This window comes from Pelodiscus sinensis, chromosome 28 (assembly GCF_049634645.1).
Source record: "Pelodiscus sinensis isolate JC-2024 chromosome 28, ASM4963464v1, whole genome shotgun sequence".
NCBI classification, from domain to species: Eukaryota; Metazoa; Chordata; order Testudines; family Trionychidae; genus Pelodiscus; species Pelodiscus sinensis.
The window spans coordinates 3759603-3774746 of record NC_134738.1 but is presented as its reverse complement, the minus strand read 5'-3'; the positions used below and the strand labels follow the sequence as shown (position 1 = coordinate 3774746).

At 47.0% G+C, this 15144-nt stretch overlaps 1 protein-coding gene across 3 annotated transcripts; it reads left to right on the top strand.

Annotated features, from left to right (window-relative positions):
* Window positions 1-1296: 1296 nt before the first annotated feature.
* On the top strand, window positions 1297-14622 carry DUSP11 (dual specificity phosphatase 11). 3 transcript variants are annotated; one of them, XM_075910652.1, is made up of 10 exons: window positions 1297-1527; window positions 3156-3231; window positions 4964-5095; window positions 6751-6874; window positions 8756-8816; window positions 9328-9374; window positions 10123-10198; window positions 10549-10674; window positions 11089-11133; window positions 12294-14622. In XM_075910652.1, the coding sequence occupies exons 1-10, from the start codon at window positions 1460-1462 to the stop codon at window positions 12556-12558; spliced, it is 1020 nt and encodes a 339-aa protein (XP_075766767.1). In that variant the 5' UTR covers window positions 1297-1459; the 3' UTR covers window positions 12559-14622. The 3 variants fall into 3 exon arrangements, with proteins under 3 accessions (XP_075766767.1, XP_075766766.1, XP_014432042.2); XM_075910651.1 differs by lacking the exon at window positions 1297-1527 and adding an exon at window positions 2012-2174; XM_014576556.3 differs by lacking the exon at window positions 1297-1527 and adding an exon at window positions 2044-2182.
* Window positions 14623-15144: the final 522 nt, after the last annotated feature.

Genomic DNA, 15144 nt, shown 5'->3' with positions numbered 1-15144 from the left:
GACCCTGGAGGGGATGGACCAAAGACAATGACCAATCCATTTGTCTCATGCCATCCATCTCCAGCCTTCCACAAACAGAAGCCAGGGACACCATTTCTACCCCCTGGCTAATAGCACTCCATGGACCCAACCTCCATGAATTTATCTAACTTCTCTTTAAACTCTGTTATAGTTCTAGCCTTCACAGCCTCCTGCAGCCAGGAGTTCCACAGGTTGACTATTTGCTTTGTGAAGAAGAACTTTCTGTTATTAGTTTGAAGCCTGCTACCCATTCATTTCATTTGGTGTCCTCTAGTCCTTCTATTATGGGAAGTAATGAAGAACTTTTTTGTATGCACCCTCTCCACCCCACTCATGCTTTTATAGACCTCTATCATATCCCCCCTCAGTCTCCTCTTTTCTAAGCTGAAAAGTCCCAGTCTATGTAGCCTCTCTTCATATGGGACCTGTTCCAAACCCCTGATCATTTTAGTTGCCCTCCCCTCTCCCAGCCTCTCTCTTCCCCTCTCCCACCTCCTTTTCCCAGTCTCCCCGAGTTTTGTTCAATAAAGAGAGTTTCTATTTTTGAACACACGTGTCCTTTATTTTGTACATCAGGAAGGGGGGCTAGGGAGGGGTAAGTGGAAGGAGGTGAGGGAGGAATGGGGTATGAGCCCCCGATGGGGAGGACTGGGGTGGCTCTGTGGGCTCCTTGGGGTGGAAGCTCTCCTGCAGCCCCCCGATTGACCTCCCCCCCGGATGACAGCCTGCGGCAAGTGCAGCCAGGCTGATGTCCGAGTGCTGTGATGTGCCGAGTGTGGGCACTCAGGGCACTCCAAGCCAGGACTGATTTGCAAGCGGGGAACCCCTGAGAACTGTCTGTCCGGGGTGGGGGTCGGGACCCTTTAAGCACAGCCCTCGGCTAGCCTGAGACAGCAGCTCCACACTCTAAGTCCTAACCTGATGCCCTGCCGGCACTGCTTCCGGCCAGCCTTAAGCCCGGTTCAGGGTCCACTCAGTGTGGACATGCTAGTTCGAATGAGCAAAACGCTAATTCGAACTAGTTTTTAGGTCTAGATGCGCTAATTGGAATGAGCTCAGTTCGAGTTAGCGCTGTAGTGTAGACAGACCCAGCTTGACACAGCCCCGGCCGGGTTGGTTTAGTTGGGATTGGTCCTGCCTAGAGCAGGGGGCTGGACTTGATGACGCCTAAGGGGCGGGTCGGAGGGGCGGGGCTCCCCAAGGGGCGGGGCTATCTGAATGGCTGGGCAAAGGCCGGAGGCGGGAGGGGGGCGGCTGTGATGTCAGAATGGGCGGGGCGCGCGGCCGTGCGCGTGGCGGGGTCACGTCCCCGGCGTGAGGTCGCGGGGCCGGAAGCGCCGGGCGGTTCGGCAGCGGTCGCGAGCTGGCGGGGGCTTGGGCGTCGCGGCCCGGCCTGGGTCTCGGGCGGGCGGCGCTGAGCGGCGGGGCCGGGCCGGGCATGCGCGGGGCGCGCCGGGGCGCAGCCGCTGCCATGCCGGGGGGCAGCAAGACCCGCCTGCCCGACAGGTGAGCCCCGCCCCCGCGCCTGGAGCCCCGCCCCCGCCTGCTCGGAAATACCCCCCCCCCGGCCCAGGGGCTCGTGGTGGCCTCCTCCTGTGGGCGCGTCCCCGTCCTCCCCCCCCGCCGTCTCCTCCTGTGGGCGCGTCCCCGTCCTCCCCCCCCCCGCCGCCTCCTCCTGTGGGCGCGTCCCCGTCCCCCCCCCCCCCGCCGCCTGCTCCTGTGGGCCCCCCCCCGTCCCCCCCCCCCCCCGCCTGCTCCTGTGGGCCCGTCCCCCCCCCCCCGCCTGCTCCTGTGGGCCCGTCCCCGTCCCCCCCCCCCCGCCTGCTCCTGTGGGCCCGTCCCCGTCCCCCCCCCCCCGCCTGCTTCTGTGGGCGCGTCCCCGTCCTCCTCCCCCCCCCCCCGCCTGCTTCTGTGGGCCCGTCCCCCCCCCCCCCCGCCTCCTCCTGTGGGCCCGTCCCACAGGTCCTGGCCATCCGCTTTGCAGGTGGGATCCGGGACCAGAAAACCTTGTTCCCTGAAACCACTGAGCTGGGAGCTGTTGGGATCGGGCCTGTTATGCGGGGGGGGGCGGGTACGTGCGTGTCCGTCTGTCCGTCCCCTCCTTGCTCTTCAGCTGCGTCCTCCCTGCCTGTTATCCGGCAGGGATGCGAAAGGTTAACCCGTAAGCTCTTAATCCGTGATACTGACCCGTTCTGGTTAACCTGTAACTGGTGGGAGCTGGAGCCACGGGGCAGGGGGCTCTTCCAGCCCTGTGGGGGGGCCATGGTGGACAGGGGCTGCTCCAGTTATCTGTAGAAGTCCCTGTCCTCTGCAGGCCTGGGCGCCCCACAGGTGCTGGACTAGATTGTCCATCTTGCCTACGCTCCCTTTTGTGCCCACGAAAGGTCATGATACCATCTACATGTTTTGTTAGCCTGTAAAGTGCTACCAGACCATTTATTGTTTTATAATGTTTGCAGAATGTCTGGGACTGATTGTAGAAGGCTGGACATGCGATAGTAATGGAGCCTTTGTCCTTATGTTTCTTTTGGGAGGGTCTCTGTGAACTGTATGAAATCATTGGGCTGATTGTGCTCTGAAACCAGGACATCTATAGTTTCACTTCCACATTTATCATAGGCAAGGCTCAACAATTAGTGTAATTTGTTGCCTTTGGCGAGTAGATTACAAGCTGCGCAGCACTGCTGGCGAGCCCTGATCTTAGGTAACTCTGCCTTCAATGCAAAACAGTGCCTAAGTGGTTTGCCTTTCTGATGGCTACTTTACTACTTGTACATCTGTCCAGAACACTGAGGGGGGACTGAAAGAAATGTGACTTTGCGGGTTTTAGTTTGTGCCCTTGGCAATAAACTGATTTTGCAATATACAGTAATGGTGTTACAATTTGCAACACTAATATCAATAGCTGGGTGTAAATAATGTTTAATGGGACTAAATCAGTTGATGTTAACTGATCTGAATTTGTTGACACAGAGAAATTGGGATTTGGTAATAAATCTGTATTAGTTTGCAATAAGCCTTGCCAGCAGGAAGTAAATAAAGCCCTGTCAAAAAGAGACATAGGATGAAGACAGACTGTAAAAAGCAAGAATCTATGGGACGTCATGGTCTTAATCATATCATCTCTCTTTTAGATGGACTGACTACCTCCCTCTTGGACAAAGAATGCCTGGTACTAGGTTCATCGCCTTCAAAGTTCCTTTAAAAAAGGTAAGTGAATGATGCTTAAATATGGCCTCTTTGGGGATCTTTTTGGATCTGCAGTTTTTAACCATATCAGAAAACATGGATTTAGTGATGTCACCGCTGGGATTTTTTTTCCCAAAGATGTTAGGGTTGGTTGTGTTGCGGGGAGAACTTTATTTCAAGGAAGATATCTGAAAATTAAAGTGATTCAGACCAGGTCTACACCACAGAATTCTGTCAGTTGGGGATCACACCCCATCACAAACAGAGCTGGCCAGCAGAAGCCTCTAGTGTAAATGCAATTATACCAACTACACTTCTGTGGTATAGCTTGTTACACTTGTGTGGGGCAGTTTTGATGCCATTACAAAGAGTTTTGCAAATACAGCTGAACCCACACAAGGAGTGCTTTGCCCATTTGGAGTGCTGTTACTCCCATATTAGTAAAGTGCTCCTGGTGTAGCCATGGCCTAAATTTAATTTATGTTAAGAGAAAGATTTGGAAGATAGAACTTTAGGGGATATAAAATAAAAGCCTGAGGGGACCACAAACCTTAAACTTCAGAAGATGTAAGCACAGAGTTAAAGCTACTGCAGTGTCCTTTGTATTGCAACCATTGTTCTTTGAGTGACAGTTTGTGGAGGTTTCTCATCAAGTTTGTTAAACATGAGTGGCCAGTTATTTAGCAGTAGTAGCCATAGGTGATTTTATATGGTATGTTTAGGCACAGCAGGGCTGGGGTTTTTTGGTATCCTGCTATAAAGTAATGTGAATTCCGTGTGTCTTTTGGATGAGCGTCAGAGAGCTTCTTGTAACAAATCTGGCATAAATGTGGCAATCTTCATAAAAGCAAATTGTGCAGCCATTATTGTAGTTGGAGTTTGGGTATTAAAAATAGGCCACGGCTGATGACATATTTGCTGTGTGTTAAATTTAGCCATTTATCGGTATGGTGCTGAAAGATCTTTCTCCATTATAAGGACAAGTTTCTAATCGCTCCTTTTGAGTGTGCAGAACTGTCTAGGTCTGTAATCCAGTCTGACCCACCTGGAGTACCCAACTACTAAGGTGTTTTGTCCCCTTTATATCAATATAAACAGTAGCTGCTATTTATCAGAAGTATTGGATGATTTTGCTCCCTTGTTGCCTCCCTTGCGTAGCATCTTGATTGCTATAGAGATGAAAATCTCAGCATGTGCAAAAAATAATTTCTTTACCATGCTTGCAGATTTAAAAATGTGTAAGACAATAAGCTTGTGAATACTGGCAGATGATCCTGTGACTGGCCCAAGTAGTAGCATTTAAAGGTGAACCTTCACCTCTTTAGATGCATTTCTCTGCCAGTTGTGTATCCTCTTGGAATTACTACCAGATGTGTCTACATGTAGAGAGCCCCAGTCCCCATAACATGTGGGATTCAGTTCTTGGAACACAGCTGAGTCTGGTTCTCTAACAGTGGGGAGAAGATTCATTCAATAGATGAAGACATCAAGGCTCATCAGTAGTTAATGTATCTGCTAATACCTGAGGTCTCTTCCTGTCTGGTACCTACATTCTGACACCATGTACCTTTTTAGGGGCTTCACCATTGTGCTGTGGGTTGGTGGATGATTTAAGTCTTTATTCTGGTGATCCCTGGAGTGTGTGGTAACTCTCTCCCAAAGTTGCTGTGAGATTTTATGGTTGTAAAGTGCCTTGAGAGAGGCTGCCTCAATTGTGCGGTGTATACTATTCAGTATTGCTATTTCTTGCCAGAGTTTTGAATGGAGACTTGCCCCAAAAGACAGATTTTCTCCTTATGACCTCCTTAAGAAAATTAGAGAACAGAAAGAAGAACTTGGCATGATCATTGATCTGACATACACAACACGCTATTATGGACCAGAGGTAAGTTAGGCTGTAAAAACTATCCTACCTCCCACTATGTCTATTCCCTTGCTGGTTTCCTGTGGGACAACGAACATGTTGCGTATCCCTTCTGTGCATTGGATTTCCCCCTGCTCAGAGGCACTGGGAAGATTAATCCATTGAAAATTGTGAGATTCCGAAACTGAGGAAGGGACAAGATTGTGCTTTTGTGGCTCTGAAAGCAGGATCAGGGCCTAAGAATCCACACTACGCCCAAATCAATGAAGCAGTCCTCAAATTTCTCTGTATATGGTGCACTCTGTAAATGACCACATATTACCGTGTTTTGTCATTTAACTTTCACAGCACTGCTAAACAAGCTTTCAAAATTCAGTTGAAATTATTATTTATTGGTGGCATTAATTAAAATACTGCTCCAGCCCTTCTCCTACATGCACTTTATGTTTGTAAAAGGTAGATGTGTAAGACTCCTGGGACAAACAATAGCAAAGGAATATGTTGGTCAAAAATATTTTTGACCTCCGCCCTATAGTGACAGTTGTAAGTGGGCTATCAGAGCTAGTATTTTGATATTCGTTCATGAATCACAGTTACTAAACGTGGCATGTAATGTCTCCATAGTGTAAAACTACTCTAGTTCATAACTCTTTAAGGTGTGTATTTTTACAGCCCTTACATGAGTTTTGGTTCACTGTTAGAATTAGTTCAGGAAAATTTTACTCCATACATTTATACATAATTGTATTTAAGCGCTTCTAAGAGACACATGGTATATCTGACTACATAGTGCTGTTATAACATACCCAAGTTACCATAAAATCTCGAGTATAATGCACTTTTTTTTTCTGGGTCAAAGTCAGGGTGCGCATTATACATAGCTGTTATTTTTTAAAGTTTTATTTTGACTCCCGGACAAGGCGAGAAGCCGGTGGTGCCTCCAGGCTGTAGTGCCCTGGCTCCTTCAAGCTGCGCCCGGGGGCCCCTGTGGCAGGCTGGGAGTGGAGAGCGAGCTGCAGAGTGCGTTGCCCCCTGGGCGCAGCAGGGCATGGGAGGAGAAGGCGGTGAGGCACTCTGCTGAGGGGCCACCAACTTCCCTGGCCCGGGTTGTCCTGGCCGGGCCATCCCCTTACTCTTAGCTGCAGCTACCAATGATGGCCGGGTCCAGGCTGTGGGTCTGGCGGAGCCTCCACTTGGAGAGGCTCTCGGAGGACGTAGCTGTGCCTGGGGACCCCCGCGGCTGGCGCACGCCGGGCGTGGCGCACAGGCAGCTGTCTGGGGGGGGCCCCTGCGGCAGGCGCAAGCTCGGTGTGGTGCATGGGCAGCCCAGGGCCGGCTCCAGGAAGCAGGCGAGGCTGGGCTTGGTGCTGGCGGACCTGTTGGCAGGAGTGTGGATCTATAGGTGCGCATTATATATAGGAGTTCAGTTTTTTCCATGATTCTGACATTGGAAAGCTAGGGTGCGCATTATATATAGGTGTGCATTATACTCGCGATTTTACGGTATTGCGGAGGACTTCTCTTACCAGACTAAAATTACAGAGTCACCCTTTCGGGTTTAGTTTTGGAACTATAAAGCAGTGCTTTTTGTAAAGCATGTGGACCCTTTCAGTGAGGGAAACGTTTTGTTTTATGCTCCATATGAAAATGTGCTCGATTTTCCTTGTTTTTTGTAGGAGCTACCAAAGACACTGTGCTACTCCAAGATCTTGACAGTTGGACATGAAGTACCAGATAACGAAACTATTTTTAAATTCAAATGTGCTGTAAAAGAGTTTTTACGGGAGAACAGAGATAACGGTGAGCATAAATTGCTTCTGATTCTTACCTGATTCTCTTGATTGCAAACTCCATTGTAATAAATCTTTTGAGCTAAAATGAATTCAACTTAGATTTCAATGTGCTAGAGAAATGTTCTGGTATTCTTTTACACAATTAGTTCCCTGCATTGGGTAACCAGTGTAAATGTTGTCTCCTCTTGGTGCATGAAGATCCAAAGAGGGTGTCAAGGAAGCAATGCCTATTGCCATTGGTAGCAGCAGTAACATTGGATTCATGGTTAAGTGGACACTAGGGATGGGAACAAGTAGTCAACTACCTGATAAGCAGGAGCTTATGAGGTAGCACTATCGACTACTCGATCTGTCCCCCCTCCCCTCATCCCCCTTGCCGCTCTGCACTCTTAAAGGGACAGAAAGGAGCTGGCTCGCAAAGACGCTGACTCAGTCTCTAATCTCCTGCTGGATCTCAGGACAACATACCCCCCTCCCCCGCTCCCCTGGTGAGCAGCCAGTCCAGAGGGGCTCAGCACAAGTCCCCCACCCTCCTCCCACATCCTCTCTCCGCTGCCACTCTGCGTTCTTAAAGGGATAGAGCATCTGGTCTGCACAAGCCCCCCTCTATCTCCCTGCTGCCACTCTGCATTCTGAAAGGGACAGAGCAGCGGCAGTAGGTCCCTAGGTCTCTAAGCACAAGGCCCTCCCTCCCCCCATTCCCCCATTGTCGCTCTGCACTCTTAAAGTGAGAGGGACCCTTGGGATGGGCTGCCACTTCTTTGTCCCTTAAAGAATTCAGAGTGGCAGTGGAGGGGGGCGGGATGGGGGGTCTTGTGCTGAGACACCCATGGGACTAGCTGCTGCTGCTCTGTCCTGTTCAGAAGGCAGAGTGGTAGTGGGGAAGGGGTTGTCCCGAGATCCAGAGGGGGACCAGAGTCTGAGCCAGCATCTTTGCGTACCAGCTCCTCTCTGTCTCTTTAAGAGTGCAGAGCGGCAGTGCGGGAATTGGGAGGACTTGTGCTGAGCCCCGGAAGTGAGCGCTGTAACTGCCCTTCCTTAACGGTTAATCAAGTAGTCGATGGAAATTCCATCGACTGCTTGACTAGCAAATTAATCGCTACTCCACATCCTTAGTGGACCGTGTGCTGTGCATTAGTACAGGCAAGAACAGTGAGGTTTCATCTAGTAGTAAACAAATTTTTGGACAAATTTGTAGGTTCCGGCAATTTGAAACGACCGTCAAACTCACAAATTGCTTTGTGTAGTCACAAAATGGTTAGAGGACATGGTGGAGCTGCTGCCACTTTAATATTAAACTATTGTGCTAGCACACTTAGATGGGGTGTGGCACACCCAGGTTCGAATCCCAGCTGTTCAGCAAATTTGAAATGGACTGTTTAGATACACCAATCATTTTTTAAAATGTCAGATTCAGTTCAACATAAACTAAGGTCTGTTCAGTTTTTTGGTACTGCTGTCAAACCAAAAAATCAATTGGTTGCCCAGCTCTAATTTAATTTCTAAAGCATCACTATCACTGCAGATCTGCATATGAGCCTTATGTTAAGCATTAACCCGGATTTATGCTCATAGAACCCTCCTGGAGGGTTGTTCTTTATACTGTCGTTGTTTCTTGTATGATGGGCCCATGTTTTCTTTTAAACAAGATTTGTGACTGAATCGTGACCTTCCTGGCTTTTATAAGCAAGTGAATAATCAGGGATAAGTAGCCATGAATGTGAGCTTGTCTTTAAGCACTGTTGTAGACATGTTAATTTATGTTGGTGTAATCTGTGAATGACTAAAAATGTAATCAGATATGCTTCCTTCTACTTTCTGGTGCATGCGGCCTGCCTAAAAGCGAACCCAGGGTTTTTAATATAAACTTGAATTTCCTGTCTCATAGATAAACTCATTGGAGTTCACTGCACTCATGGCTTAAATCGAACTGGTTACCTTGTTTGTAGGTGAGTCATCTTAAACTCTTGTAGCTAAATGGGAATTTCTCTGGAATCACAAAGGATGGGAAAACTATTTATCCAATGTCTGCCTCTCTGTAGTTAATCCTGGACTAACATAAAGTGCACCCGTATGTCAAGGGCCCAGTGACCCTATAAAGTTCTGGATTTCTTGAACATCCATAATGGAGAGTTCTCTGGACAGATTAGTATAAATATACTTATAGACATGTAGGATTTTTTGTGCATGGTTCTTGGTATTGTTAGAATTTTACCTCTGTCATAAAAGCTGTGAGTATTTCATTAGCCCACGAGCAGGGAAACTTTTTTGGGTTGGGAGCCGCTGACCTACAGGAAAATCAGTCAGGGGGCTGCATACATGTGAGAAGCACCAAAAAAAAAAAAAAAAGCTCTAGCCCAGCATGGCCTGTAAATACACATGCTAAGAAAAGCATCCAGAGAGAGAAAGGTTTGTCTTTCATTCTCAAGCATTATTCCTGTATAATGTTGCTCTGTTCAGGTACCTAATTGATGTTGAAGGCATGGACCCCAATGTCGCGATAGAGTGTAAGTATAAGGAGATTACCTGTTTTTCCTGTTTCTTTTATGGGGCGAAACAGTGGCTTATGTTCAAAAGGTGCAAGGCTCTAGGAGAGGTAGGAGGTTGGCGCTCTGACCAGAGTGCACAGGGAGAACTTTTAAGAAGTTTTGTAAGATAGGGAGAGCAGATGGATATGTGGAAATGAGGGCAAAGAGGAAGAGGTCTATTATGACAATGGATTGATTTTTGCCACTGTGCTCATGAAATCCATCTTAAGCCAGACTGACTTCCGTGAATCTCTGGGTTGGATAGCCAGGTGACTTATGGGTGAGTGTGCCTTATAAATTGGGTAGTGTTCTATTCCATTGCCACTCCATCTCACTATATCCTTATAAACAAGAGAAGACTTGCTCAACCCTGTGCGTCCTTCATGCAACCATGAGTTGTCATCCAGGGGACACTAGAAATGGAGTTACACCTTGATGATTTAAATGATCACTCTTCATTCTAGTCTGCATCTCTCTTCGGTGCCTTAAATAACATCTTCCTAATATCCTCCCTTCCAGTATCTCCGTGCTTAACCTGTGCTCAAATGACCCTAACGAAATGACTGGTAGTGAGTTGGAAGTGTTAAAATCATTCTCAAAATTCTTTATTGCTGCTAATGCAGTGTGTGCCTTCAGTGCTTTGCCAACATACGATCTGTCCCTGAGAGACCCTCATGTAAAATGTGTGTTAATGGTGCCTTGCAACTTAACTCTGCCCCCTTCGTAGTGTTCAACAGGTCACGAGGACATTCTATAGAGAGGAAGAACTATATTGAGGACCTTCAGAAGGGCCCCATCAGAATGTAAGTCATTGCTTCTATATTTCAACGTTATGTATTAGTATCTGGGTGCTAAAATGAAGAATGGCTCACATCAGCTATGGAATGGACCCGAGTAGCCTTTTTGAGCCTGTTTGCTGATGAGGAAGGATGGATCAGTGGATAGGGAGAGGAACGGGAGGCCAGGAGATCTGGTCTCTATTCCAGATTCTGGTGGTGACCTTGGACTAGTCATTTGGCCTTCCAGTAGATCAGTTCCCCCATCTTTAAAATGGGATCGTGTGTATTTGTTACTGAGACTGAAAAGAGCATTGAAACTTCCCTTAATGTTTCTGTATAACCGAACTGAGCAAATGGAATCTTTTTTGCTTAAGGAACCACGATGCAGATGGACGAGCATTTGACTTGATGAAAGGACAAAGCAGCACTGCACCAAATGTAGATTTCCAAGTAGCTGCCCATCATCCGTATGCAGAACAGCTCCCCCAGGCAGACAGCAGGTCAGTATTTAGTTTTTTTGTCTCAAACATCAGGTACGGCTGAGAGGGTTAGATCAAAGGGAAAGGTATCTGTGAAAGTGACCAAGGCGGATAGGAGCACAGGACCGCAAGCCGGGCTTTCGTGTCTGAATCTTAGACAAAAAGAGTTTTAGGACCAGGAACTGGGTTTAGACTCAGCTGCTTAGACTGGTTCAGCCATAGTATGGACAAGGACTATAGATCAGGTTTTCTTCTGTGGCAGTTATTTAAACTTATAGGCACTGTGCCGGGATACATTGTGGGAGGAGAAGAATAAATTAATGTAGGAGGAAACACAATAGTTTTACTACTCTGATACTTGAGCATGAAGAACGGCCTACCCTAAGATTCAGACTTCAGCGACTTATAAGGCTGTAATTCTTTTCCTTCTCTTAGGCTCTTCCCTTCTTGGCGAGGAAAGAGAGGAAAAAGGGAACACAGGTAAATAGCTTCCTCTTCACTCGTGGGTTGTAGACATTTGCACTTTTTCCTGTCCAGTGTCATATTAATGACCTGATACCACATTTGCAGCTCCCACCTGTTAAGTGATCCTCACTAGTCCGTCCTTCATGGCAGAGGGTCTAAAGGTGAACTCCCACTTCCTAAAGTGTAATGCATTATTGGGAGGAATTTACTTCTTCCTTAGTTTGTGATTTGGGAGTTTCAAACAAATCTGGTTGGCTTTTGTAAACTGAAGGAGATAAAAGTACAAGAATGCTCTTTTAAGAGATAATCTGTTGCATAATACAGAACTGAACCTTCCAGTGTAGGGTTGACAATCAAATGAAAGTGACCAAGGAAATGTTTCATAACCTTGAATTGCTTCTGCTGGGCTAAAATATGGGGGATAGACAGGATATTCCTGCATTTAGGACTAGGAATGTAGTAGGATAACCATGTACACGGTTACCCAATAAGCCTGGGTTACATGCAGGGAGCCCCACTCTCAGGGAGCTGGCTACCATCCCACACTGCTGCTCTGTGTCAGAGCCCTCAGGGTGGGGCAGCGTCTGGCTACCTCGGAGCAGGGTGGGTGACGGGAGCCAGCTTAAAAGCTGGTTCCTGGCATGTACCGGCTCCCAGGGCACTGACTGGTGCCCTGTGCTGCTGCCTCTGTATCGAAGGCAGCAGCTTGGGGTGGCAGCTAGCTCTCTGGGAGTGGGACTGGCAGGCGGGAGGCAGTTCACGCCAGGAGCTGGCTGCCGCCCCAAACTCCAGGTTTGTGTAATCATGTAACCACTGAAATGTTCAGTGGTTACATTGTTACCTAGTTACCTGCTCTTTAACATTCCTAGTTAGGACAAAGCTGGATGGGGTGGAAGGAAGGAGAAATATCTTGACACAAGTCAACTGTAGAAGAGGAAGACTGGGGTAATACTTACAGTAAGCTAAAGAGGAGGTCACTGCTTCATATTTTCAAAAGATCTTAATATTTTTCCTCTGAAGATCTATGTAAACGCAAAGAACTAAGATAGTCTTAACATGATTAATAGGCCCTGTAATTGATGCCTCACTGGTGCAGTTTTATCTCTAGAGTAGCTTAAAGCTTCAAGGAATGAGACCTCCTGAACAGGTAAATAACCTTGATCTTTCTCTTTCAGAGCCCTATACCCTGTCAGGAATTTCCACAGAGTTTATGACCATGGGAGATCATCTTATTCCAAGGAATGCACCCCTACAGCCAACCTGGCCCAGCAAACACCTTCTTACAGCGTGGGGCCTGTCAACTACCCTGTTCAACTACCTTATAATGAACAGTACAGTGGTTACAATGGACCATACTTTCCAGGGCAAAATCCTCATATAGAACAGAAAAAGTATAAGCAGAAAACATCCAGACTCAAGAGGAATTACTATACAAATTGATGCGAGGGGCTCATTGGGTGAAAGAACTTGGTAGTGCGCTATCTGGAGTCTGCTCTGTTATTTTTTTTTATCCTAAAAACTTTATTTGAAAATGAGTCTTTTATTCTAATCCTTTGCTGTGGTGCTGATCACTGGCCAAGAACCCATCAGGAAACACAAAGGAAGGACTCATTCATTTTAATATTGAGACTGTTTTAAGTTTTATTTTTTCCCAAGTATCTTCGTAACAAAATCCCATCTTTTTACAGGATTGAAATATTGTGACATCCGTGTTTAAATTACTTACCCAGTTCTAAATGGACACCCAGGATAAATACGGATCTAAACTGAATAGGTGGTTTCCATGAGAAATGTCATGTGCATTTTTTAACTCTGAAAGAATTGTGTGTTAAATGTAACACCTTCTCCTGCAGCTGTATAGTAATATCTGCAAGGTAACCAAGGTGAAACTGAATAGTAGAGCTGGCCAGAGATCAGCCTTTCCAGCCCATAAAAGATGAAATTTTGCATTTTGTTTGTTTCCCAAATTTAAAAAAACTTCATGGGAAGGACAGACTATAAAAAAAAATCCATTTTGGGAAGTCAATGCAGAATTTTTTGGCTTGCTGCCTAGCACCCTTTGAAGTCTGTTTTCTGGTGGTTGGTTTTCCATTGCAAGATCTATCTAAATTGATGTGTCCACTGAATGTTTCACTTTTCTTTTGCAAAATGCCAATTCATCAAAATCCTTCAGCTGGCAAACTTTGGACCAGTTCTACTTAATAGCCTAAATTTCCTTTGTCTAAGGGGAGCAAAATCTAAAACACACAATCCTCTTCATTTTACTGTTTTAAGTGTGTTTTTTAACCTTAATATTCCCAAAAATGTTTTTGAGGACTCAGTGACCCTGGGAAGCTGAAGTTTTGTAGTTCAGATCCAGCCCATCTTGAAACTAAATGGCAGCACGGTCTTTGCTCCTTGTCCACTTCCCATGAGACAGGTGTATGTTGCAGGCCACCATGGTTATCACTCTGTGTGGCCATCTTGCAGAGACTCCCTCCTCACCTCAAAGCTGATGGGTGTGGAGGCACGTTGTCATTTATATCCATGAAACTTGCATTAACTCTCCCAGCTTTGTGGAGAAATGGAAGCTGAAAGCCCTGGAGATCAGTCAGGCACCTCTTTCTAGCAGCATTAAATTCACAGCAGATTGCTAGTGCCCATTTAGTGAGGCTAACATAATGGTCCCAGTTCTGTGAGAATGTGGAGCAGATTGTGTCACTTAAGCTTTGTCCTCATTGGTTATAAAGGAGATTTCTTTACGGCAAGATAAGTGCAAGATTGTTCTTACTGTACCATCGTAAGTGGAGGCAAGGTACTTGGAGTGTTTTCTGAGAGGTGGCCAGGCGAGGTCTGCGCTGTACCGCTACCTGGGGCTGACTGTTGCTGAGTTGACCTCTTAGTAAAGCTGAAATGCCTTGTCTCCAATGTGTGTTGTAGCAGAACAGGTGATGCAACCTTTGTGTCAGGGAAGAAAAGCCCTAGCCAAAGTTTCTTCCACCAGCAACAGGATTCTGAACCCAGCACACTGAAAGCTGCTCTGGATTCAAATGTGTGCTCCAAGGTCATAGTCCTGGAATAAAAGCAATCAAGTCTCCTCCCTAACCTGAGAGCTTCAAGTGGACAGGATTGCATGTGCCTTGGCCTCTTGACTTCTTTCCTCATTCAGTTGCTGGCTGGTGTGAAGCCCTTCGCACTTACTCTCTGATAAAGATGTGGGAGAGAAATCAATGCAGTCTGCAGCTTTCACAGGAATATTGGTTCTTGTACTTGAGTTAGTCACATCTCTGTGGTGGTATTAACTGCTGCAGTCGGCAAAGGTATGTTTTAAATTGAAAGTAAAGTTGAAACTTCATAAAGAGTGTTAATGAGCTTCTGCTCCTGCAGTGCTTTATAAACTTGCTGTGGATTTTATAAATGACTCTACCTGGCTGTCCCTTTGCTTGCTATTAAGTGCAGCTGCTGATGGGAGAGGGGGTTAACTGGCAGCAGCTTGCAATAAAATTTACTGACCTCCTAAACCAATCCACCTTTGCTAGTGTTGTTTCTATTCCTGGGTCTGTCTCTGATTTGCTGTTTGACTCAACTTGCCTGTGCCTCTCCCCCCCCCCCCCCCCCCCATCTGTAAAATTGGTCTGTTTCCCTATATATACTGTTGTAAAATAATTTTATGAGCATTGGATGGAAGGAGTTAAGCAACTAGTTGAGGACTCACAATTTTTGTAAAGAATGTTGGTAAGTACTGTTTACTGTGTAGGACCGGGGTCACCAACTGGTCGATTGCGATAGACTGGTCAATGGCGTTCAGGCCCCCCTACTCTCCATTTCCCCCCCACCCCTTAGAAGCCCCACTACCTACCTCCAGCATAGTGCCGGCTTCCCCTGGGGTGGACGGAAGTCCTGCCTGCAGCTTTGCGCCACTTCTGGGGGTTCCAGAAGTGCACCAGCTGCTCCCCCCCACAACTCTGTGGCGTGCTGGGCGTGCTGCAGGAGGGGGCATCGGCCCTGGAGGAGGAGTGCTGCGGCTTCCCCATGCTGCGGGAGGGG